Source organism: Trichomycterus rosablanca, chromosome 21 (assembly GCF_030014385.1).
Source record: "Trichomycterus rosablanca isolate fTriRos1 chromosome 21, fTriRos1.hap1, whole genome shotgun sequence".
Taxonomy (NCBI): domain Eukaryota; kingdom Metazoa; phylum Chordata; class Actinopteri; order Siluriformes; family Trichomycteridae; genus Trichomycterus; species Trichomycterus rosablanca.
The window spans coordinates 2273836-2300153 of NC_086008.1; the positions used below are offsets into that span (position 1 = coordinate 2273836).

The window sequence follows — 26318 nt, forward strand, 5'->3', positions numbered from 1 at the left end:
AGCAAGAAGGTCCTGGGTTCGATCCCCAGTTGGGGCGGCCCGGGTCTTTTGTGTGGAGTTTGCATGTTCTCCTCGTGTCCGTGTGGGTTTCCTCCTGGAGCTCCGGTTTCTTCCCACAGTCCAAAGACGTGCAAGTGAGGTGAATTGGAGATACTAAATTGTCCATGACTGTGTTCGATATCACCTTGTGAACCGATGAATCTTGTGTAATGAGGAACTACCGTTCCTGTCATGAATGTAACCAAAGTGTGAAAATCCTAATAAACAAATAAACAATCATGACATGTTTAATCATGTCTGTGTAGACGCCCGACCGGTGAGATTTGAACCCGGTGCTGGGGTAGCATAATAGACAGGTTACATTGCCGTTTTTATTCACTTTTAAATATTTATTGGTAAGATTCTATGCAATATAACGAAGCGACCATCTATTACTCAGATTTAATTAATATAGTTTAAAAACAATGAACATTGTAATTACACTCAAACAAACTTGGGGGGTTTTACTCAAACTCAACACTTTAAAATCAACCACATTTTGATATTTATGTCTTTTTAAATTATTATTTTTTTCTAGATGTGTCATTTAAATGACTAAACATTAAGTTAAAATAAGAAAAATGACACTGAATGTAGGAAATTAAATGAAAATAACGTGATGTAACTTCTATGTTTTGATTCTGGTCATAATATATAATAATTATTAGGTTGTAAAATCGTCCATCAAAACTAAAGTGTTTAAATTCCTCGTCAGGAGATTATAATAATCATTTTAAACCTGATATTAATATTATAACTATGTTTTGTTTGTCGTGGTGGTGTTTGTTTTGTAACAGGTTTATTAGCCTGCCAAGCTAGTTAGATTACGAACTGACACCATTTTAAACATTCACGTTTGACTAAGCGGTTCTGTCCCAAATCGCGTGTTGTGTGCACTATTTAGGGTACACAATCCGTTAAGTAGCTAACTTGTAATACCCTTCTTATGTCCACTTGTTAGAAAACACTGCGCTATTTAGAACTCGGCCTCCGAAACGTGTGCACCAATAGTATTATAATGAAGGCGGGTCTTAAAAGAATGCACGCCTTATTATTGGCTGGGGCGACGTCAATCAAGCGTTAACGTATCAACCTGACCTGACGGAACAGGGAACGGAGGCTGTAATTCTCATCTTCGGTTCTATAAATAAAAAAACAGAGAAATATTTAGAAGCAAAACGCGTCTGCTGTGATTAAAGTAAGTGTTTCGCTTTATATTATTCATTGTTTTGAAGGTAAAGACAAAGAAAAACGTATAAAATGAAGGAAAATGTCGGGTTATCCTAGGCGGATGAATGGAGCTCCAACGGTCACAAGACAATCCTGTGATGCTAGATGATGCAAAACAGGAGACGAATATAAACACATATTTAAAACTAATATGGAAATAACATATATCATTTGCAGATAAATGTATATGCGAAGTGCTGAACAGTTTGATAGTATGAATAATTAATAAGGCCGTATCAGTTTACCTATCAACACAGACTAATCTGTCCTGGGGCTGAAACAACATCGAAATGATCATATCGCGATACTTGGCTATACTAACATTATGCATGGAAAGTATCGCGATATTTTAAATGTCTAACAATGTCACTTTTAAAATAGAAAACAAATAATTGTCTAGTCTGTTTCCAAACCAAGAAGGCATTAATTAAGTAGTTTGAGCAGGGCAAAAATATATATCAATTGCACAGTGGGGGAAAATCATGCATCTGGCAACTTCGTCTCGAGCGCTGTAGGGAAAAGAGCTTGTTTTCAGCGGATCTTTAACACAGTGGTCCCCGACAGGTTGAAACGTTTCGGATCACTACAAAAGCAATGAAAACACTGATTCCGTTTCCAACATCCTATCTTTGTAAAGCGGGTACAAAGATTACACTGGACATCAGGAACACACTTTGGGTGTTATTGTGTCCCATCACCCCTAGGTGGGAGCGTCTCATTGCAGCAAAAAAGCTCAGGGTTCGACTGATTTTCCATCATTGATGGGTAGTATTGTTATGCACTGTGTTTTTTATTATGCTCGTCGTATAATTTTTACAAAAATCCTACCACCCTGCCGGTCCGTGAAATTATTTCTTATATAAAACCGGTCCATGGTGCAAAAAAGGTTGGGGACTGCTGCTTTAGAACATAAATCTGTCTTCTGAAGCTTTATAATCAAATAGAAGCTTAAGGTTTCTACAGAAACACAATTCCGGAATCAAAATTAATGTGGCAAGGGTTTATAAAGCCATTTTAAAGTCCCTTGGACTCCATTGAAGCACAGTGAGAGGCATTATCTCCATACTTAGATAATTATAAGGACTCAGAGACAACCTTATTCAGGGACATACCTGTTATAAAATATCTAAAATATATATATATATAATATTTAATATAATGTGTCTGGGCAAAACATGACATTCACAGTAGAAACCACTGCTGGAAAACCATCGATACACAGTGAATATTTGCCATGAATAGCAACTGGGTAATCCCTAAAGCATTTGCAATTTTGTTAAAAAGACACTAATCAAAATTGGAACCTCTTGGACAGATTATGTGTGCAGACACGACATCTTCAGAGGAAGGTAAGATCACCTGTCCATGAGCTTAATATAAAGTGTAATAGAGGTTAAACAAAAGGTCAATGGTCCTGATGTAAACCCAAAAGTCAAAGAGTTGCCATACTCGCTGCTTAAGATGATTCTATGGTTATTAAATTGAGGGGCAGTTACTATTTCACATGGGTTACATGTGTGTTGGATAACTTTGTTCCCTAAATACATAAATTTTTGCTCTTTTCATCCACAGCTAATTGTTTTCTTTTTTTTCTGATTTTAGGCAGCAAAAGTCCAAGATGATCCACAGTCTGTTCCTGGTGAACTCCTCGGGCGATATCTTCCTGGAGAAGCACTGGAAGAGTGTGGTGAGCCGCTCGGTGTGCGATTACTTCTTCGAGGCGCAGGAGAGGGCCAGCGAGCCGGAGAACGTTCCTCCGGTGATCCCGACGCCGCACCACTACCTCATAAACGTGCTCCGGCACCGCATCTACTTCGTGGCCGTGATTCAGAGCGAAGTGCCTCCTCTGTTCGTCATCGAGTTTCTGCACCGCGTCGTGGATACGTTTCAGGTTTGCGCGTCCCTGTGTGCGTCTCGTGGCACCAAATGTACGTCGTGTGTGGGCTGAGCTGTGTATCGTTCTTTAAATCGGATCGATCTTCCCCTTCAGGACTATTTCGGTGTGTGCACGGAAGCAGCTATCAAAGACAATGTGGTGGTGGTGTACGAGGTGCTGGAGGAGATGCTGGATAACGGATTCCCGCTGGCCACCGAGTCCAACATTCTGAAAGAGCTGATCAAACCTCCAACCATCCTGCGAACAGTCGTCAACACCATCACAGGTAACGATCACATGAGCCTCTTGTGCCTACACACTGTATTATTGATTACTGATCATTCATTACAACTAACAGCTATTAAAACACTCAGGTGAAGTGAAAAGGCTGCAGTAGGGGAACATGAAAAGTATTAGCACCTCTATATAAATCTGACACCCTCACCCACCCTATGTCCACATGCGCCAGCTGTACATGTACTGGATTTAAAAACATGTAGTACACATGTCTCTATAAATGTTCCCTTGTAATGAATATGTCTATAAATGTTCATATTGAATAGAATTATAGGATTGCTCTTACTGCTCGATTTAACAGACCTTTATTTAACAGATTTCGGATTTAATCGGATGCCTGGTCCGATTGTTACCAGTAGTTCAGTAATCGTCTGCTAGCCGGCGCACGTCTCTCCGTTTACATGAGTGAGAGGCTTTATTTTGTCGGGAGGCTCACTTTGTTCTTGCCTTTTTCTTTGTTTTATGCTTCATTTTGCAAGTTCTAGTGCTTAGTTCTGCACCAGCGCTGCTCCAGTAGCCACCAGCAGTGCTTCAGACTCCGAATAATAGATAGCGTAGAGTAGTATATAGTATGGGGTATCGTATAGTATAGAGTACAGTATAAAGTCCCCACTATACCCTCCATATATAGTATAGAGTACAGTATAGTCGAGTCAAGTCAACTTTATTTATATAGCGCTTTTTACAATAGACATGGTCTCAAAGCAACTTTACAAAATCCAGGACCAACAGATACGAAAACCCCTGTTGAGCAAGCCGAGGGCGACTGTGGCAAGGAAAAACTCCCTGAAAATTACAGGAAGAAACCTTGAGAGGAACCAGACTCAGCAGGGCCCATCCTTCTTGGGTGGTCTAGAGGAAACTTTAAATAAATACACGATTTACACAAATCATACAAACACAGAATTAAATGATCTAAAAGTTATAACTGGTAATAAATAGATAAATAAATAAATAAATAAATAATAATAGAGTTGTTATTCGCTCTAGTCTTCAATAAAGTCTGTAGTGAGTTCTTGTCATTCTTGGTGCAATTACTCCAGACCCGTCACATCCGGCAGGAGCAGCATCGTTGTCCCGGCAGTCTCGACTTCAATCCTTAACCTCGGCGGGTAAACAGGTTTCCATCAGAATTCCTTTGGAGTAAAACAACAAAGAATGTAGTTAATAATGTACAATGCTGGTTGAGTTAAACAGTTTTACAGAGAGTTTTAGACTCCGGCAGCCCTAATTATTACAGCAGAACTAAAAGGGAGAGCGAGCAGGTAACAAGGTCATGAAGGCTTTCACAGGACATCAGCGCCCACCTCTCCTACCCAAACCCACTATACCATCACGGCAAAAAAAACATCTCCTCCACACAAGCTAAATGAAATGTTTCCTTAGTAGTACAGTACAGCAATTTTAACATTTATTTACAGGTTTTACATGACATATTTACATACCACATATTTTACTGCATGTTTAGCACATTCGTGGACCTTAGTGTGTGTTTTCTTATGTTTTCGGACCAGTGCTCCCCCTTTAGTCTGTTGAATCAAGGTTCCACTGCATATATGTACTGTATATATTAATACTCTATATACTGTATACCGGGCTTGGCACCGGATACCCTTCCTGACACAGCTTTTCTAGATTTCAACCCCCAAATCTCAGCGGTAACAGACTGGCTTACTTTACTGCTGCACCACCTGAGTGCCCACCGCAGTTATTATCCTATTTGTATTTGTGTTTTGTGTTCTTAAACAGGTAGCACCAACGTTGGCGAGCAGCTCCCTACAGGTCAGCTCTCGGTGGTACCGTGGCGACGAACCGGAGTCAAATACACCAACAACGAGGCCTATTTCGATGTGGTTGAAGAGATCGATGCTATAATTGATAAGTCGGGTATGAGCCTCTTGTATCTACTGTTTACCTTCACTCATTCTGCTCATGTTTGACAGTTTTACCAGTAGTACATCTACCTTACGAGTGCACTGTGTATATAAGAAGGTACAAATGCCCCTGTGCACAACACTTCAGTTCTTTCTGCCCTACCAATGACTGGAAATCATCCACAGTGGAAACAGACATGTTAATGAGGCTGCTCATTTATAAATACCCTAGCTCAGCTCCTTTTTTGTTTTATTCATTGTAGTCACATCAAGGCACTTAATAATACCAACCATAATAATAATCATTAACTTTATGATTAGGGCGGCACAGTGGCTCGGTGGGTTCTCACTGAATTGCCCTATAGGTGACTGGGGTGTGTATGTATGTGTGTGTCTGCCCTGCGATGGACTGGCGCCCCGTCCAGGGTGTTACTGTGTGCCTTGCGCTCATTGAAAAGCTGGGATAGGATTGGATAAGCGGTTAAGAAAGTGAGTGAACTTCATGATGTTTTACCTTTTGGGTTTTATAGCTTTGAAAAGCCGTTTCGACGGGATATGATGTCAGTATTACTATCAGTCAGTATCAGAACGCCTCCTCTTTTTTCCTCTGTAGGTTCAACAATCACAGCAGAGATTCAGGGAGTTATTGATGCCTGTGTGAAGCTGACAGGAATGCCCGATCTGACTCTCTCGTTCATGGTCAGTGTGTCTCCTCTGTGTCTGTAATGCTGGTGACATTTTTTTAAAGAGAATTAATATAAATGTTATGAGACGTTTGTTTATGTCTCTGTCCGTCTGTCTCTCCTCTCCCAGAATCCCCGGCTTTTGGACGACGTAAGCTTCCACCCGTGCGTCCGTTTTAAGCGGTGGGAAGCCGAGCGGATTCTGTCCTTCATCCCTCCCGACGGGAACTTCCGCCTGCTCTCCTACCACGTCAGCTCTCAGAAGTGAGTTCAGTGGTTCAGGTACTGGCCTGGTAATCTGAAGGCTGAGGGTTCAAACCCCCTAACGCTGCCAAGTTGCCACTGTTGGACCTCTGAGCAAGGCTCTTATCCCTCAATTGCTCGCGTTGTATTCGATCCTAATAATAGAAGTGAATTCTAAATGCTTTAAATGCATAAATTTGCTAGTTCAGGGTTTTTTTTTAACTTTTTTTGAAGAGACCCAAGTTTTGTTTATGATTTTTACCGTGACACAAGCAACACACAAAACACAGATCAAAATCTTCATTCATTTATTTTCTTATCCGCTTATCCAATTAGGGTCGCTGGGGGGTGCTGGAGCCTATCCCAGCCTTTCAATGGGTGCAAGGCACACAGTAACACCCTGGACGGGGCGGCAGTCCATCGCAGGGCACACACACACACACACACACACACATACATACACCAAACCATTCACCTATAGGGCAATGCAGAACATGCAAACTCTGCACAGAAAGGACCCGGACCGCCCCGCCTGGGGATCGAACCCAGGACCTTCTTGCTGTGAGGCGACAGTGCTACCCACCGTGCCGCCCAGAACAAAATATATACTTAATTAATAAAATTTGTGGCAATCTGGTCCCACTGTGGTTTTACAAGGTGTAACCTAATGCCTCCACAAGGGGGCGTTCGTGTACAATTTTTTTATAAATAGTTCATTTAATTATTATTATTTATGTCTGTGACCCATTTTAAAAACCCTGCGCTAGCCCACCACCACTGGACGGACGACTTTACAGGCATGATTGGCTTTGCCTGAGGGAGGGAGTGGGTTAGGGGATCAAACCTTTCTCTGATTGTAACAGACCCGTAAGCTTAATTTGGGTGGTATGTGATGTGAAAATGTTACAGTAATCACCGATGGTGTGATTTATTTATGTATTTATTTTATTTATTTTCATCTCCCAGCCTGGTGGCCATCCCTGTGTACGTGAAGCACAACATCTCGTTCCGTGAGGGCAGCTCCCAGGGTCGCTTCGACCTCACTCTCGGACCCAAACAGACCATGGGCAAGGCCGTGGAGTCGGTGTTGGTGAGCAGCCAGCTTCCGCGCAGCGTCCTCAATGCCAGCCTCACTGCTTCACAGGGCACCCACACCTTCGACCCTGTTACCAAGGTAACCCTGGATCATTTCATTTCGTTTCCGTCATTCCCATCATTTATCCTGGTTGCAGTGGGTCAGGTTCCACTGGGAAATACTAGACAGGGTGCTGATCTGTTGCAGTGTTGTAGACGTTGTGGAACCCCCGTTCCTCAGACATTGCCAATCATGTCTGTGTAGACGCCCGGCCGGCTGATAGGCATTGCTGATATTCGAACCCGAATCTCAGTGGCACTGCTCAGACACACATGCAGTCATCTCCTGCCAGCAGGAAAGTCGTCCAATGCACTCTGTGAATCAGCCACCACTCATGTAGGCACCCTGACTAGTATGCAGAGTTTGCATTTTAGGTTGACTGTCTCCCCCCCCCCCCCCCCCCCCCCCCCGGGTTGGATTGGGGTTGAGAGACCCCGCTTTGTTCAAAACTCTGTGGCACTTCAAACCCGATGTGTTAAAGTGCTGTTGGTCCTGTGTGTGTGTGTGTGTGTGTGTTTGTGCAGCTTCTGTCGTGGGACGTCGGAAAGATCAACCCTCAGAAACTACCCAGTCTGAAGGGCACCATGTGCCTACAGGCCGGAGCCTCCAAACCCGACGAGAACCCCACCATCAACATCCAGTTAAAGATCCAGCAGATGGCCATCTCAGGTACAGAGAACATTCAGGCTGATTATTAATTTTTTATATATATATACGTATATATATACAGTGTATCACAAAAGTGAGTACACCCCTCACATTTCTGCAGATATTTAAGTATATCTTTTCATGGGACAACACTGACAAAATGACACTTTGACACAATGAAAAGTAGTCTGTGTGCAGCTTATATAACAGTGTAAATTTATTCTTCCCTCAAAATAACTCAATATACAGCCATTAATGTCTAAACCACCGGCAACAAAAGTGAGTACACCCCTTAGTGAAAGTTCCTGAAGTGTCAATATTTTGTGTGGCCACCATTATTTCCCAGAACTGCCTTAACTCTCCTGGGCATGGAGTTTACCAGAGCTTCACAGGTTGCCACTGGAATGCTTTTCCACTCCTCCATGACGACATCACGGAGCTGGCGGATATTCGAGACTTTGCGCTCCTCCACCTTCCACTTGAGGATGCCCCAAAGATGTTCTATTGGGTTTAGGTCTGGAGACATGCTTGGCCAGTCCATCACCTTTACCCTCAGCCTCTTCAATAAAGCAGTGGTTGTCTTAGAGGTGTGTTTGGGGTCATTATCATGCTGGAACACTGCCCTGCGACCCAGTTTCCGGAGGGAGGGGATCATGCTCTGCTTCAGTATTTCACAGTACATATTGGAGTTCATGTGTCCCTCAATGAAATGTAACTCCCCAACACCTGCTGCACTCATGCAGCCCCAGACCATGGCATTCCCACCACCATGCTTGACTGTAGGCATGACACACTTATCTTTGTACTCCTCACCTGATTGCCGCCACACATGCTTGAGACCATCTGAACCAAACAAATTAATCTTGGTCTCATCAGACCATAGGACATGGTTCCAGTAATCCATGTCCTTTGTTGACAAGTCTTCAGCAAACTGTTTGCGGGCTTTCTTGTGTAGAGACTTCAGAGGAGGCTTCCTTCTGGGGTGACAGCCATGCAGACCAATTTGATGTAGTGTGCGGCGTATGGTCTGAGCACTGACAGGCTGACCCCCCACCTTTTCAATCTCTGCAGCAATGCTGACAGCACTCCTGCGCCTATCTTTCAAAGACAGCAGTTGGATGTGACGCTGAGCACGTGCACTCAGCTTCTTTGGACGACCAACGCGAGGTCTGTTCTGAGTGGACCCTGCTCTTTTAAAATGCTGCATCATCTTGGCCACTGTGCTGCAGCTCAGTTTCAGGGTGTTGGCAATCTTCTTGTAGCCTTGGTCATCTTCATGTAGCGCAACAATTCGTCTTTTAAGATCCTCAGAGAGTTCTTTGCCATGAGGTGCCATGTTGGAACTTTCAGTGACCAGTATGAGAGAGTGTGAGAGCTGTACTATTAAATTGAACACACCTGCTCCCTATGCACACCTGAGACCTAGTAACACTAACAAATCACATGACATTTTGGAGGAAAAATGACAAGCAGTGCTCAATTTGGACATTTAGGGGTGTAGTCTCTTAGGGGTGTACTCACTTTTGTTGCCAGTGGTTTAGACATTAATGGCTGTATATTGAGTTATTTTGAGGGAAGAATAAATTTACACTGTTATATAAGCTGCACACAGACTACTTTTCATTGTGTCAAAGTGTCATTTTGTCAGTGTTGTCCCATGAAAAGATATACTTAAATATCTGCAGAAATGTGAGGGGTGTACTCACTTTTGTGATACACTGTATATATATATATAAATGAACCAGTAAATGAACAGATGTCCACATACTTTTGTCCACGTGGTGTACATTAGATGAATGATTCCTTTGACCACCAGTGGCGGGCGGCACGGTGACTGTAAAACCAAAGTGGGTAGCACTGTTGCCTCACAGCAGAAAGGTCCTGGGTTTGATTCCCAGGTTTCTGTGTGGAGTTTGCATGTTCTCCCCATGTCTGTGTGGGTTTCCTCTGGGAAAGACCTGCGGTGAGGTGAACTGGAGATTGAAAATTGTCCATGACTGTAAAACTCGATCTGGTGAATCTTGTGTAAGCAGTAACTGTCATTAATGGAACCAAAGTGGCCTGATTTTGCCCACCAGCACAACAACAAGCAGCTGATTGGATGTTCGCAGCCCTTCACATTATTGCTCTCGCCTCATTATATGTGCTCCAAGTGCCAGAATATTCTGAACTGCTATGACCTGTTCTCCACCACTAGATGGTGCTGGTGACCAGTCCTCAATTCCCCGCTCTGTAAGTCCTCAAAGGCACTCCCAGAGGTCATCCGGGTTCATGAGAATGTAGAGTACAGGGGTGGCATACCTGCACCATGGTAACCTATTATAGAAGTACGGACTCTCGGCGACACTTTGTTCTCTCTCCTCTTTGTCCACAAGGTCTGAAGGTAAATCGGTTGGACATGTACGGAGAAAAATACAAACCCTTCAAAGGCATCAAGTACATGACCCGGGCGGGAAAGTTCCAGGTGCGGACCTAGAGGCCGATCCGTCCCCGCGCTTCGACCGTCGCGGGACGTCACGGCGTGAAAAGGGGCGATTGAAACTGACAGTGTGGGTACGGACGGGTGTTAGGGACTGGAAAGGAATTGTGCATCCAAAATGTGCTGGTTTGTATCGTCTTACACACATCGGGTCTGTCCGAAAACCTAGTGAGCCGCCCTGCTGCCTCGGTACAGAGGGTTTTAATAAGACGTCAGACTCATGAGGCAGATTATTTAGACGCAGTACTTACACTAGACGCGATTATATCACCGCGGTTTTAGCCTCAGGACGTTCAAACCGTCTCCCTCCGCGTCCCGAAAACGCTTAAACTGCCCCTGACGCCCCAATTTACAAATAAACGTCACTCGTATTATTACACCTTTATATGAATTAAAAATAAAGGAGAATTTATTTACATTTGTAGAGAACTCCATTGGTTGCTCCGCACACATATTCGTCCGCCACGTTTGTCGTATTTTGTGAGAAAAGTCGCGCTCCCTCGTCTTTCAGTCAGATCATCACTCAGAATTAAGGCGCCTCAGTAGGAGCATTTTAAAGTATCTAATCATTTAGACACGCCCTCTTCTCGGGAGCGTAGGATGGTTTTGGGACAGACCCTTAATTTTGAATCCGGTTTCTGTTGCATCTCACGTGTTAGCCTGTCACTCTTTGTAGCGTTTCGTCCAATACGGCGAGCGCATGTTCAATTTCACAGGGAAGTGGACATGCAGTCAGAGACCTGTAATGACCGGCTCTACACACCGGTGCTGTATTCCAAACCGTGTGCTGTTCTTCTACTTGTTAATCACGTTCCGCACCTCGTCCAGGTTCCAAAACCCATCGACCCTCCAGGTCCAGTGATGTAATGAGGATTAATAGTGTGCTGGTTTTACTGTAGTTAATTATTTATTATGATAAATCTGCACTAATCATAAAGGATTTTTTGTTTCCTGCGGGTTTGTTCACGCAGTGTTTTGTTTGTTCTTCTGTTCTCTGATGGATTCACTGGTTTTGCAAAATAAAATACCTAAAAAAGCTCATGGTTTGAATCTCTTAACATAGAAAACCGTCTTAAACATGTAAGGATTCCCAATGTGAGATACACTATATAGACAAAAGCATTGGGACACCCCTTATAATGACTGAATTCATCAGAATCAGAATCTTTATTTTTCGCTAGGTACCAGATGTACAAGGAATTTCTTTTGGTTCAGGTGTCAACATACATACATCAAGTTAAATAGTAGAAAATAAACACTACATATAATCATAGAATAAAAAGTATAGCAGTGACATGAACAGTACAGCATCAGGCATTGTGCAATGAAGATGTTCAGTACAGTACGCTGACAGACTTTAAGTCTGTGTTTCAGCCACAGCGATTCATAACAGGTGTAATAAATCAGTTATATACAGGAAATCATTTGATTTCAATTTTTTAGGGAAGGCCCCTGTGTAGAAAGCAAGCTCTATAATATGAAGACATGACGTAAAGCTGGGTTTAAAGAAACTCCAGTCCTCGGCCCCACAGAACAGCTTTGGAATGAACCGGAACATCACCCGAGGCTTTCTTAATCAACATCCAACATCTGTACCCAGCCATGCAAATGCTGTCTTACTGAATGGGCACAAATTCCCACAGATATATTCCGAAGTCTTGTAAGAAGCCTTCTCAGAGGAGCGGCTGTTCTAGCTGAAAAGATCATGTAGAGGTCACTCTGTTCTCCGTTTATGTTACAGCAGCTTTTAACAATATATATCTTTTTATGTCTTTACATTTATTTATATGTGTATATATACTGTATATATATATTTTTGGCATTTAGCAGACGCTTTTATCCAAAGCAACTTCCAGTACTGTGACAGTATATCTCTTTTATATCTTTATATTCTTGAAAGCTGCTTTAACGTTGCACATTTCCCCCGTGGGATAATAAAAGGCTATCTTATCATAACTTATCTTTATTTTTTAAAGGGGTTGCCGAACAACCTTTTTTTTATCCAAAGCGACTTACAGAATTGTGACGGTATATTGTCTAAGCAATTGAGGGTTAAGGACCTTGCTCAAGGGACCAGCAGTGGCAACCTGGCAGTGGGGGGGCTTGAACCAACGATCTTTTGATTACTAGTCCAGTACCTTAACTGCTAGGCTACAACAAAGCACAATACTGCCATTATAGGACTTTTCACTTAAAAAAAAAGTTGCTTTATGCATATTTTATTAAATGTATGAAAATAAATGTATTAGTTTTTTATTGGACAATATTCCAGAACAGGAACGCTCATGAAATTCATGTGTGTGTGTAAACGTTCCACCTTGGAACACTTGTGAATAAAATGAACTTCATGAGCGTTCCTTTTCTGGAACATCATCCAAAAAAAATAATGAATTCGTTTACATAAATTGATTAAAATATACAGTGTATCACAAAAGTGAGTACACCCCTCACATTTCTGCAGATATTTAAGTATATCTTTTCATGGGACAACACTGACAAAATGACACTTTGACACAATGAAAAGTAGTCTGTGTGCAGCTTATATAACAGTGTAAATTTATTCTTAGCTCAAAATAACTCAATATACAGCCATTAATGTCTAAACCACCGGCAACAAAAGTGAGTACACCCCTTAGTGAAAGTTCCTGAAGTGTCAATATTTTATGTGGCCACCATTATTTCCCAGAACTGCCTTAACTCTCCTGGGCATGGAGTTTACCAGAGCTTCACAGGTTGCCACTGGAATGCTTTTCCACTCCTCCATGACGACATCACGGAGCTGGCGGATATTCGAGACTTTGCACTCCTCCACCTTCCGCTTGAGGATGCCCCAAAGATGTTCGATTGGGTTTAGGTCTGGAGACATGCTTGGCCAGTCCATCACCTTTACCCTCAGCCTCTTCAATAAAGCAGTGGTCGTCTTAGAGGTGTGTTTGGGGTCATTATCATGCTGGAACACTGCCCTGCGACCCAGTTTCCGGAGGGAGGGGATCATGCTCTGCTCAGTATTTCACAGTACATATTGGAGTTCATGTGTCCCTCAATGAAATGTAACTCCCCAACACCTGCTGCACTCATGCAGCCCCAGACCATGGCATTCCCACCACCATGCTTGACTGTAGGCATGACACACTTATCTTTGTACTCCTCACCTGATTGCCGCCACACATGCTTGAGACCATCTGAACCAAACAAATTAATCTTGGTCTCATCAGACCATAGGACATGGTTCCAGTAATCCATGTCCTTTGTTGACATGTCTTCAGCAAACTGTTTGCGGGCTTTCTTGTGTAGAGACTTCAGAAGAGGCTTCCTTCTGGGGTGACAGCCATGCAGACCAATTTGATGTAGTGTGCGGCGTATGGTCTGAGCACTGACAGGCTGACCCCCCACCTTTTCAATCTCTGCAGCAATGCTGACAGCACTCCTGCGCCTATCTTTCAAAGACAGCAGTTGGATGTGACGCTGAGCACGTGCACTCAGCTTCTTTGGACGACCAACGCGAGGTCTGTTCTGAGTGGACCCTGCTCTTTTAAAACGCTGGATGATCTTGGCCACTGTGCTGCAGCTCAGTTTCAGGGTGTTGGCAATCTTCTTGTAGCCTTGGCCATCTTCATGTAGCGCAACAATTCGTCTTTTAAGATCCTCAGAGAGTTCTTTGCCATGAGGTGCCATGTTGGAACTTTCAGTGACCAGTATGAGAGAGTGTGAGAGCTGTACTACTAAATTGAACACACCTGCTCCCTATGCACACCTGAGACCTAGTAACACTAACAAATCACATGACATTTTGGAGGGAAAATGACAAGCAGTGCTCAATTTGGACATTTAGGGGTGTAGTCTCTTAGGGGTGTACTCACTTTTGTTGCCGGTGGTTTAGACATTAATGGCTGTATATTGAGTTATTTTGAGGGAAGAATAAATTTACACTGTTATATAAGCTGCACACAGACTACTTTTCATTGTGTCAAAGTGTCATTTTGTCAGTGTTGTCCCATGAAAAGATATACTTAAATATCTGCAGAAATGTGAGGGGTGTACTCACTTTTGTGATACACTGTAAATATAAAGTAACTTAATTTGATGCTGTTTTTATACTTGAATATTTTCCTGTAAATATTTGGACAGTATGGTTGCGTAGCAGTAGCAGGCAGTCTGGTTGTTGCACAGCTTTGGGTTCGAACGCCACTGTGGGTCTCTGTAAGCAGTTTGGCATGTTCTTTTTGTGTTTGTGTGGTACTGGACTGGTTAAGGTAATCGGAAGGTCGCGGGTCCAAGCCCCGTCACTGCCAGGTTGCACTATTGGGCCCTTCAGAAGGGCTCCTAATTTGCTTTAAAGGCCCTCAGTTGCTTTTGCTTGCATTGGATGTGAATGGCTGCGAACAAGTAAGTGAATAAGTGTTGCCCTGAGACGCCCGTGTTTGCTTCTGGGTAGGTTTGGACCTTGATTGGGGTAAAACTCTCAGTCATACACGGGTCCTTTCAGGGTTCGGATTCAGATTTACTCCTCCAGCCGGTGGAAGATGTTTGGAGCTGGTGCAGACTGACTTTAACCCCTGTGTTCCCGGATTACTCCGCTCCACACTTTCCTTCAGCCCTAATGACCCCTGTGTGTTCCTCTTCTCCTCCTCCTTCTCCTCCTCCTAGTTCTCCTTTTATGAAACTCTAGAGGCTCTGAACTCTACAGGAGGAGTCCAGATGCACTGTGGAGATTTTTCACTTCCATGTGACTGCAGTTTTTTTTTGTCTTCTATGAATGTGCTGTGTCAGAGCTCAGTGCAGCAAAAGCTTCTCTTTAAAATGAGTTCTACATGAGTTGGAGGTTTTTAATGTGCTGTGCTGCTCATGTTTGCACTTTTTGTAGTTATTTGTGCTGGTATTAAGCTAGAGAAGAAATGCAGAGCAGAACAGGATTTCCTTGATCCTTGGTAGGTAAGTTTCCATACACTTGCTTTGCGGATCTTTTCTTGATATAGAGTTTAAATTGCAGATTAGTGTGTGTGTGTGTGTGTGTGTGTTGCGCTGCCTTTAGGGAAAGTGATTAACTCATCCCTCCCGCAATTAGTCCAATACACATCGATAAGAGAGCCGCTAAATGTGTTAACTTGCGCATGCTGAGTACTTTGCGCACTTTCCGCTGAGCATGCGCTTAATTCGGCGCACGAGCCTCACCGGTTTGGTGTTTTGGTTCGCACCTCGTGTTTGCGCTGGTGCAAAATGCAACAGATCTGGTCATCAATCGGTACGATCACGGGGTGCATTAGGCGCACAAAGTGCGGCTTTCTTCACCTTTGGACGTGGTGATAAAGTCATTAAGTTAAACTAATGTAAACATCCATGCGTTGCTGTAACATCAAAGTCTACTTCCTAGTGCCGACCGAATTGACGTGGCTTCTGGGGGGGAGGGAACGAATTTCGCATTTTTACATTTTATTGTTACAGAAACAACGACCTGCAGGATTTACTGTATCACAACACGCAGCATTTTGCAAAGTTTATTTGGAAAAAAAATACAATAATTTAAGTGGTGCAGGATCATTAATTCATCCAACGATCCATGCATTAATACATCTATTAATTTATTTGTTTATCTATTCAATAATGTTCCTTGATACGTATTAGAGCTCTGGTAAGTGGTAATGGCAGTTGTAGCCTAGCGGTTAAGGTACTGGACTAGTAATCACAAGGTTGCTGCTGTTGGGCCCTTGAGCAAGGCCCTTAACCCACATTTGCTCAGACTGTATACTGTCACAGTACTGTAAGTCACCTTCATTGAAATCAAATTTAAAACACTTGGTCCATTGTTACTGATCTGTTTCTTGGAGGAGCAGCTGTAGCCTAGTGGTTAAGGTAATGGACTAGTAATCAAAAGGTCGCTGGTTCAAGCCCCACCACTGCCAGGTTGCCACTGTTGGGCCCTTGAGCACGGTCCTTAACCTTTGATTGCTTGAACAGTATACTGTCACAGTACTGTAAGTCGCTTTGGATAAAAGCGTCCGCTAAATGCTGAAAATGTAAATGTAATCCATTGCTGGCTGGTGTAAAGAAGCAGTCAAAGACTCTAGACATGAAAAGCATAAAAAAATGATCAGTAAAAGCACAGACAAAAAATGTATCAAAACATATAAAAACAAATTCTAATAATATTTTAAAGACAATAACTTAAGTGGTGCAAGTGATGCAAGATATAAAAGTTTAGTTACTGCGTTAGTCAGTTATAAAGATTCTATTACACGAATAGGGTTCAAGGGTTCTTCAAAAAGTTTCCGCACTGTTTTAAACTCTAATTATTAAGATTTTCAAAAACAAATCACGTCACTCTTCTACACAGTCGCCTTCCGATGCATTTTTCCAGCGTCGTACCAACTTTTTAATGCCATCAGCAGAACATGATTTGCGCCGCTGCTTTCAAATCATCATCACATGAGAATCTTCTTCCCCTTTAAGCGTCCAAAAAGGTGGAAATCAGATGGAGCTAAATCCGGACTGTAAGCGTCTCTCAGTGTGTCGGACACGACCGATTACTAGGCAGATGTAGCCTAGTGGTTAAGGGACTAAACTAGTAAGCAGAAGGTCGCTGGTTCAAACCACACCAGTGCCAGGTTGCAGCTGTTGGGCCCTTGAGCAAGGCCGTTAACCCTCAATTGCTCCACCCTCACCACTTATAACCAAAATATAAAAGTGAGGACACTTTTTGAAGATCCCTCGTATTTACTGTGCATTGATCAGATTATTTCTGCTTTAATTGTATGTGTTGTTTTAGGTCTGTGTGATATTCATGAGGATTTAGTTTGATATCATTTGAGTTTGGGAAACGTGTATAATTAATAATAAATGAAGATAAAAGTAAAAGATCAAGCTGCTGCTCTTGTTTAGCAGCTGTGTTCACGTGTTTAACCTTTAAATGTTGTGAACAGTCACGTACCGATCCGCTCTTAATACCACTCGCTTGTTTGCATGCTATGTAGTGAGTACAGTGTGTGATTTGGGACACAGCCCGGGCTTTTTAACTCGTGCAGCAGCGCCGTAGCGCTGTATACTGAGCCACGTGTTCCGGCGCGTGGACTGAACTCGGTGCGGGACTCAATGCAACCCGGCGTCGCTGCTTCCTGCACGATTTCATTCAGGTTTGTTCGCTTTTAGATTAAAAATGTGCACGTTTTGCGCAATGCATGGCGGGGAAAATAAGTGAACTGGGACACGGGATCGGTGTGTGACTTCCACAGTGCGTGGACGTGAATAGAAGTACTGAAAATGTACATATTTATTTCGGAGCTGCACCCACGAGGGTACATACATTATATACAGTATATATCATAGCTTAAGTGTATGTATTAGAGCATGTATATACACACACATATATGTCCTTTAAGGAAGTTTGAGGCACAGTGTTGGTTTTTTTCTATATATAAACATACATAATGAAAGGGCATACATAGGGCAGTTGTAGCCTAGGTACTGGACTTGTAATCGAAAGGTCGCTTGTTGAAGCCCACCACTGCCAGGTTGACACTGTTGGGCCCTTGAGCAAGGCCCTTAAACCTCAATTGCTTAGACAATATACCATCACAGTACTGGAAGGGCTGAAAATGTAAAGGGTATGAGGTTACTACCCGACCCGGACGTGCAGACATGTCCATTTTTGTACTTCTATTCGATTAAGGACGTGTGCAGATGAGTAACAGATAAAATGCAGTACATACATTGTTATAAACTATTAATATCATTATATTATAATATCATTAATATGTCATTATAGACAGTAAGGTTTTATTTTCTAAACTTAACATTGCTTTGTTATTTGTTAATTGTTTATTATGATTAGGGGAGTGTTGGTGGCACATGCTTTTATGAATATTTTGCACATACACCGATCAGTCATAACATTAAAACCACCTCTTTGTTTCTACACTCACTGTCCATTTTATCAGCTCCACTTACCATATAGAAGCACTTTGTAGTTCTACAATTACTGACTGTAGTCCATCTGTTTCTATGCATGCTTTGTTACCCCCTTTCACCCTGTTCTTCAATGGTCAGGACCCCCACAGAGCAGGTATTATTTAGGTGGTGGATGATCTCAGCACTGCAGTGACACTGACATGGTGGTGGTGTGTTAGTGTGTGTTGTGCTGGTATGAGTGGATCAGACACAGCAGCGCTGCTGGAGTTTTTAATTACCGTGTCCACTCACTGTCCACTCTATTAGACACTCCTACCTAGTTGGTCCACCTTGTAGATGTGAAGTCAGAGACGATCGCTCATCTATTGCTGCTGTTTGAGTCGGTCGTCTTCTAGACCTTCATCAGTGGTCACAGGACGCTGCCCACGGGGCGCTGTTGGCTGGATATTTTTGGTTGGTGGACTATTCTTAGTCCAGCAGTGACAGTGAGGTGTTTAAAAACTCCAGCAGCGCTGCTGTGTCTGATCCACTCATACCAGCACAACATACACTAACACACCACCACCATGTCAGTGTCACTGTAGTGCTGAGAATTGATTGATTGATTGATTAGTTTTTAACGCCATACCGACACACTGGGGTCATTTATACGGCGGTCAGTGCTGAGAATGATCCACCACCTAAATAATACCTGCTCTGTGGGGGTCCTGACCATTGAAGAACAGGGTGAAAGGGGGTAACAAAGCATGCATAGAAACAGATGGACTACAGTCAGTAATTGTAGAACTACAAAGTGCTTCTATATAGTAAGTGGAGCTGATAAAATAGACAGTGAGTGTAGAAACAAAAAGGTGGTTTTAATGTTATGACTGGTCGGTGTATTTAATAGTTTGTAGGGATTTTTGCCTAGTATTACATTGCAGTTTTACGTCACACAGAATTAGAGTATTTCTGGTTAAACCGGTTCCTCTGTGAGAATTCATGCTTATTCAGTCAGATCAGCGTTTGTAAAACCAGACACTGCTGCTGGATGAGAAGACCTGGCTCACAGATAGTGGCTCCGTCGCTGCCAACTGCTTCGTAGTGGGAAACTTTAGGATGTTTGGACGGATCATTTCACTCCACCACTTTCTAATTTAGGTTTGTAGTAGCCAAGTATTTCTGGCATGTTGTTAGCCATGGTGGCTAGGCTAATTTTAGGAGCCGGAGTCGGGTTTCTCAAACAGAAATGAGACTCCAGGTTCACACGGAGCGTGGCGGGATGGTGGTGGTGGTGGTGGTGGTGGTTTTGGGGCGGTGTTCTGTATTTAGACCAACCTGATACAACCTGATGCTTTCATATATAAACAAGCACTGTTCATATACTGCATACTCAGTATATAGTTTATACTGCACTCAGTATATACAGTATACTGCACTTAGTATATACTACATACTGCACTCAATATATACTGTATACTACATACTGCACTTAGTATATACTACATACTACACTCAGTATATACTGTATAGTGTTTACTACACTCAGTATATACTGTATACTGCACTTAGTATATACTACATACTGCACTCAATATATACTGTATACTACATACTGCACTTAGTATATACTACATACTACACTCAGTATATACTGTATACTGTTTACTACACTCAGTATATACTGTATACTACATACTGCATTTAGTATATAGTACATACTGCACTTAGTATATACTACACACTGCACTTAGTATATACTACATACTGCATTTAGTATATACTACATACTGCAATTAGTATATACTATATACTGCATACTGCAATTAGTATATACTGCATACTGTTTACTACACTTAGTATAAAATACATCATGCATGCAGCTCTTAGTATATACTGTATACTTGGTATATATTGCATAGTACATTCAGTATATACAGTATATTGCATACTCAGTATATACTGTATACTTCACTCAGTATATACTTGTATACTGCACGTAGTATATACTGTATGCTGTATACTGCATACTCAGTGTATACTGTATGATGTACGGGGCATGCTCAGTATATACTGTATGCTGTATACTGCATACTCAGTGTATACTGTATGATGTATACTGCATACTCAGTGTATACTGTATGATGTATACTGCATACTCAGTATATACGTTTACTAGTCCCTGTAGTAGTATGCAGTATAGTATAAAGACCATATGCGTATGAATGATACCATACTACAGGACATATGAACATATTAAGGCTCTTCCACTTTTTTAATGACATGTCAAACCCGGGATGCAGCCCCCCAACGGAGATGGTTCTGTTCGCGTACTGGAAATTTTGGCCATCAGTACGCGAGCGGTATGTAGTGAGCAATAGTCGAGTGCATACGGAGCAGTGCAAGCAGGTCTCACATCGCGCTGTTTTGTACTCAAATGCACGTTTTGTGCAGAGAATCAGCTCGGATTGAGCGGAACTTCTGTAGTAAAAGCGGCCGCGCTGAGATGCGCTTTCAGTTTCAGTGCGCGGAGAGCAAAGAAAGCGCGCACACGCGTAATAACGCGCCATTACCGGAGTGCAGCGTGGCACACTCGTGAGGAGTGCGTGAGGCACCACACACACACACACACACACTCACACACACACACACACACACACACACACACACACACACACACTCACACACACACTCACACTGTCTACTGCACACTGCTGTAACCCAACCCCAGTATCCAATAATTCAATAATTCAGCATCACACACACATTTATTCTCTCAGCTTTATTATCTGTTACAATCGATAAATAATATTACTGATCACTAATTGTGAGCCACAGTGACTTAATTAGTTTATTTCATGTCATTTTCATGCTTTAGCACCTTTTTATTCTGGTCAGGATCACAGTGCATCCACGGCACTTGGCACAATGCAGTAACACCATGCAGGACTCCAGTTATCCGATAGCATCGCTGGGGATTCGAACCCTGGTTATAAATGATAAATACAGTAGCAGTTCTGTACACAAGTTTGTGCACCCCCAACCAAATGACTTATTTCATCTGCAAGTATTAATGCAATATTTATATAAAAAAACTTGAGTATATTTAGTGTAGTTTTATGTGTAAATGTACATTATATAGTCAAAAGTATTTGGACACCTGACCATGAGCTTGTTGGACATCCCATTTTGAAAACAAGCGTTATTAAAACAGAGTGAGCTCTGTGTGATCTTTAAGCTAGAACAACAGCTCCTCTTCTGAGGAGGCTTCTCACAAGACTTGAACAATAAGTATGTCTGTGAGAATTTGTGCCCATTCTGTCAGTACGGCTGGGCACTGATGTTGAAGTTCCGGTTCATCCCAGAGCTGTTGAGTGGGGTTGAGGTCAGGACCCTGTGCAGGACGCTGGAGTTTCCACTATTTTTGACCGTATAGTGTAGATGCAGAGCGTACACCAGCACGTGTAGTAGAATTTCAGACTTATACAGGGCTCGTTGAGAAACAGGATGTTTCAGGAGGAAGTTCTCTATCATCTGTGTGAGTAAAGTAGCTCAGAACCTCCTGCATCTGATGAAGGACTTCTGTCTTCAATGTCCTGTTTCCCAACGGACTTCGAGCACCATGTGAACTTCTACAACTTCTGCATTTCTAACTGAGATCTCATGAAATCATACAAATTATCTAAACTCGCACCACCAGCAGGATTTCGTTTGGCATCTAAAGATCTGTACTGTTTATTTTAAGTCTCAAAAGAGAAAAGTACATGGTGATGTTGACTCTACAGTCTTTAGGACTGGACTGGATGGATGAAACACCGTTATTGTACCATTTTTGATGATCATGGTGGAAAGCACTGCCTAACTCATTCGTCATCCTTATCAAACCACCCAGTGAGCCATAGTGTCCTGTCACTGTTATCACAGGGAAGAACAATTAAATCAGGAGAGAACTGAATTCAAACCATAGCTGAAAAACTCAAAGCTTGGTCATCAACTGTTGGAAGCAATGGGTGCCTCTAATACACCTGAACTTGATAATCCAGAGAAACGTCCACATATTTTTGGCTATATCGTGTATATAATGCCTTTACCGGTTGCTATCATATGATACTACAAATTGTTACTGTTTCTTAGAGATGAATCCCACATTTTCTGCTCTTCTTTCTCTTTATGAACAGTCCGTTGGTGGCTGGAGGAGCTCTGAGATGAAATGGCTCCTCTGAAGCCCCTGATGTCTGGCTGGTCCATCACACTGCCATACAGACACGGTGTGGAGAGATGATCTCAGTCTGCTACATCTGCACCACACCTGTAGCTCCAGGTAAACCAGAATGAGAATCACATCCCTGCTGCTGTGCTGACGTCCATCACGACATCCGTCACGCCTCCGCCGCGTTCTTCTCCTCGTTCTCCACGCGTGCACCGAGCACCACTGACTTTATGGACTTTTCGGTGCCCCGGTGCGTTTTCTCTATCATTTCGAGACCCTTTTATCCAATCCGAAGCTGGAGGCGCAGACGTTCCCCAGCATGCACAAGCCCCAGATCAAGTCGACTCCTCCTCCTCCGCCGCCGGACGTTTACGACTTCTCTCTGGACGACGAGAACACCGCGGTGTTCCTCGGAGGTGGAGGAGCGGGCGCGGTGTCTCCTCTGAGCGAGTACATCCAGGCCGAACACCAGCATGCCGGACTCTTCTCCATGTCCCAGGAACCGGCGAGGAAGAAGAGGAAGCGCTGCGGCGTGTGCGGGCCGTGCCTGCGCACCGTGAACTGCGGCGCCTGCAGCAGCTGCTTCAACAGGAAGGTCGGCCATCAGATCTGCAAACTCAGGAAGTGTGACGAGCTCAAGAAGAAGAGACCACAGGTAAGAGTGAAGTGAAGTACACGTCATGTCAAGTCAAATTGATTTATACAGCGCTTTTTACAATAGACATTGTCTCAAAGCAACTTTACAGAATCCAGGACCGACAGACCAAAAACCTCCTGTTGAGCAAGCAGAGGGTGACAGTGGCAAGGAAAAACTCCCTTAAAATACAGGAATAAACCTTGAGAGGGACCAGACACACCAGGGACCCCCGTCCTCCTTGGGTGGCCTGGAGGATAATTTGTATCCTACATACACAAAATTACTTAAACTAGCAAAAATAATTGGAGTTCTTCATTATTTGTCTGTGATGAAGTCCGTAGCGAGTTCTTGACATTTTTGGTGCAAATAAGCCAGGTACCCATCACATCTAGCAGGAGCAGCATTGTTAGCACAGCAGTCTCGACTTGCAGGCTTCAACCTCGGGGTAAAACAACAGAAGACGTAGTTACAATGTGAAATCATTAAGAGTAAAATGTCAGTTTTACAGAGAACAGCTTGAGACTCCGGCACCCCCGATTATTACAGCATAACTAAAAGGGAGAGCGAGCACGAAGTCATGAAGGCTTTCACAGGACATCAGCGCCCACCTCCCCCACCGTCATCAAACCTGATGTAAGTGAGATTCCGAACCGTAGGGAGTGAAGTCGTTCGGTTGGAAGGAGTCGTTTATGTGATGACGTTCCTAATGAAGGGATTTAATCAGCTGAAGTTCCCTTATAGCTGAGATCACATGACTAGTGTGTAGGGAATATGAGGGCGCTGCGTAGGGACCCTGTGGAATAGGATCCGTTTTAGCATCTATTAGAGGTGTTAAGTTATTACCGGATCATGCTGGGTGGGTTCGCAGCGTCCCACCTACACTTCAGTACCGTGGGCTGGTTTATATCTGACGAGCCCTGCAGAATCAGTTCGGCTCTTTAGCAATTTTGCTGCTGACTAGTCTTCATAAATTACACATATTCAATTCCCACTCTACTGAGCTCTTCTAGAAATTATTCTTAATGGTTCTTAACGTTCAGCGCGTCTCAAGATCGTATCGGCTGGTTTCTGCCCGGCTGTTTGAGACGCCGTGGTTTGATGGTTTGATGCGGCCGCAGGAAGGAAACGTTATTCACCCGTAGTAATAACAACCTCCGCACAAACCGACAACAAGATGTAGATCCTCCCAGCTTCTGATCTTCTCACACGCATTCCTCATCAGACCTGTCCGGACTCGTCCGCCACACGTCCTGTCAGTCCGGACCTTTTTTTTTTTTTTAGCCAGTCAGACTAAGAGTAAACACTTGACGCCAAACTTGATTCAGTTCCAGTTCGGCCTGTTTTTACTCCTTTATCGTTTAAACTGGTGGAAAAGATTAGTAATGACTTATATGTGCAGACAGTATATAGAAGAAGAACAGAATTATATATTGATCATATATACATTTACACGTGTACAGTACAATGCAATTCTTTCTTTGTATATCCCGGCTTGTTTGGACGGCACCCCTGGAGCAGACAGGGTTAAGGGCCTTTGAGCGGTCAGTGATTTGGGCTACAAGAAGCAAAATGTTGGTGGTGCAGCCGTGTAATGCACTAAGTTTGAATCTTAGCTGTGCTACCAGCCTGGATGGGCGTCCAACATACACAGTCAGTTGTAGGGGTGGATTTCTTCTATCTCCTGCTGCTTTCTACCAAACTAACCTTCCCCCCGGCCAAAAAAAGAATCCAATTCTGTACAAACAGAAGATCCTTTACTCAAATATGAGCTTTTTTAATTAATGAAGCATTCTGTCCGCTGTGTTTAGCTTCTCTCACGCAGCTACTTCTTAGCAACCACGGAAACAGATCCGGTCCGGCTTTTGTTTGCCGGTTGAACGACCCTCGTTGGAGGTTTGGTTGCCGTGCTAGAAAATACAACACAAGTACTTTTTTCAGACAATCCATTCCCAACGAGCAACAGCTGCAGGATTAGCGCAGTTTGCTAACACTGTAAACACGCACGTCGTCGTGTGTGGCGCTCAGATGGGCATTATTCTTTAATCCAGCGATTTGAAGCACCGGCATTCAGCAAACAGGTTCATAATGATTTAGCTTTAGGGTTTAGTTTAGTGCCGACAGTTTAAACATTACGCTGTGTTTACACTCCTGAACTCGCGCTCACTTCAGGATTAGCTTTGTGTCTGTATGCAGACCAGATCCTGGAGTTTCCCCGAGTAAAGTAGAGTCGGTACTGGTCATCCGGTGAGCAGGTAGACGTGGATTCTCAGGACTTGGGTTAGAGAGGGACGTCATACACCGCATCACACTGTGTGATAATCGGCCCGGTTTTACTGTCACAGACAAAATCGCTCATCGTGAAATATTTTTAATCACGAGTTAAGTAACATGGTCTTGAAATGCTGGTCAGCAGCTAATTTCTGGCAGTGGCAGAAACTTTGGACCTTCACCGCTACAGGGCTCGTCTGAAGTCCACCAATAGGAGGATGAGGAAAATTTAAAATATATGGAACACTTTGACTTTGTTATTTAATATTTATTAAACAATCATTTTAAACAGCAGCTTAGTTCTATTATTTTACGTTTTATTTTATTTGTTCTATTTTATTTCAGTTGTATTTTTTCTGTTCTGTTTAAATTTTTTTCCATTTTTTTTTTCTATTTTATTTGTTTCATTTTATTTCTGTTTTATTTTTTTTTCTATTTTAATACATTTTGATTCTATTTTATTTTATTTTATTTTTATTTTATTTTGACTTTATTTTTTGTTCTATTTTATTTCAGTTGTATTTTTTCTGTTCTGTTAAAATTTTTTTCCATTTTTTTTTTCTATTTTTATTTCTGTATTTTATTTTATTCTGTTTTATTTCTGTTTAATTTTAACTGTTCATTTATTTTGATTTTATTTATTTTATTTGGTTTATGTTTTATTTTTTTCAGTTTCATTTTATGTTTTAATTTATTTCTATGTTATTTGTTCTGATCTAATTTATTTTAACTCTGTTTTTATTTCTATTCTATTTAATTTCAGTTCTATATTTTTTCTGTGCTATTGTATTTATTAATGACTGAATCATAATTTTCCT

The 26318-nt window shown here is 42.6% G+C and overlaps 2 protein-coding genes across 2 annotated transcripts in view; both read left to right on the forward strand.

The window, feature by feature from the left end:
- The first annotated feature begins 1122 nt into the window (after positions 1 to 1122).
- ap3m2 (adaptor related protein complex 3 subunit mu 2) lies at positions 1123 to 11543 on the forward strand. The gene is made up of 9 exons (XM_063017605.1): positions 1123 to 1237; positions 2872 to 3160; positions 3260 to 3431; positions 5192 to 5329; positions 5930 to 6015; positions 6130 to 6263; positions 7209 to 7416; positions 7902 to 8046; positions 10401 to 11543. Exons 2-9 carry the CDS (start codon positions 2888 to 2890, stop codon positions 10499 to 10501), a joined length of 1257 nt encoding a protein of 418 aa, XP_062873675.1. The 5' UTR covers positions 1123 to 1237; positions 2872 to 2887; the 3' UTR covers positions 10502 to 11543.
- Positions 11544 to 22914: 11371 nt separating this feature from the next.
- The window catches only part of tet3 (tet methylcytosine dioxygenase 3), a 46206-nt gene continuing 42802 nt past the window's right edge, over positions 22915 to 26318 (forward strand). Inside the window, exon 1 of the mRNA XM_063018221.1 lies at positions 22915 to 23256. Coding sequence (XP_062874291.1) covers positions 22915 to 23256 — 342 coding nt within the window. The remainder of the gene's footprint in view (positions 23257 to 26318) is intronic.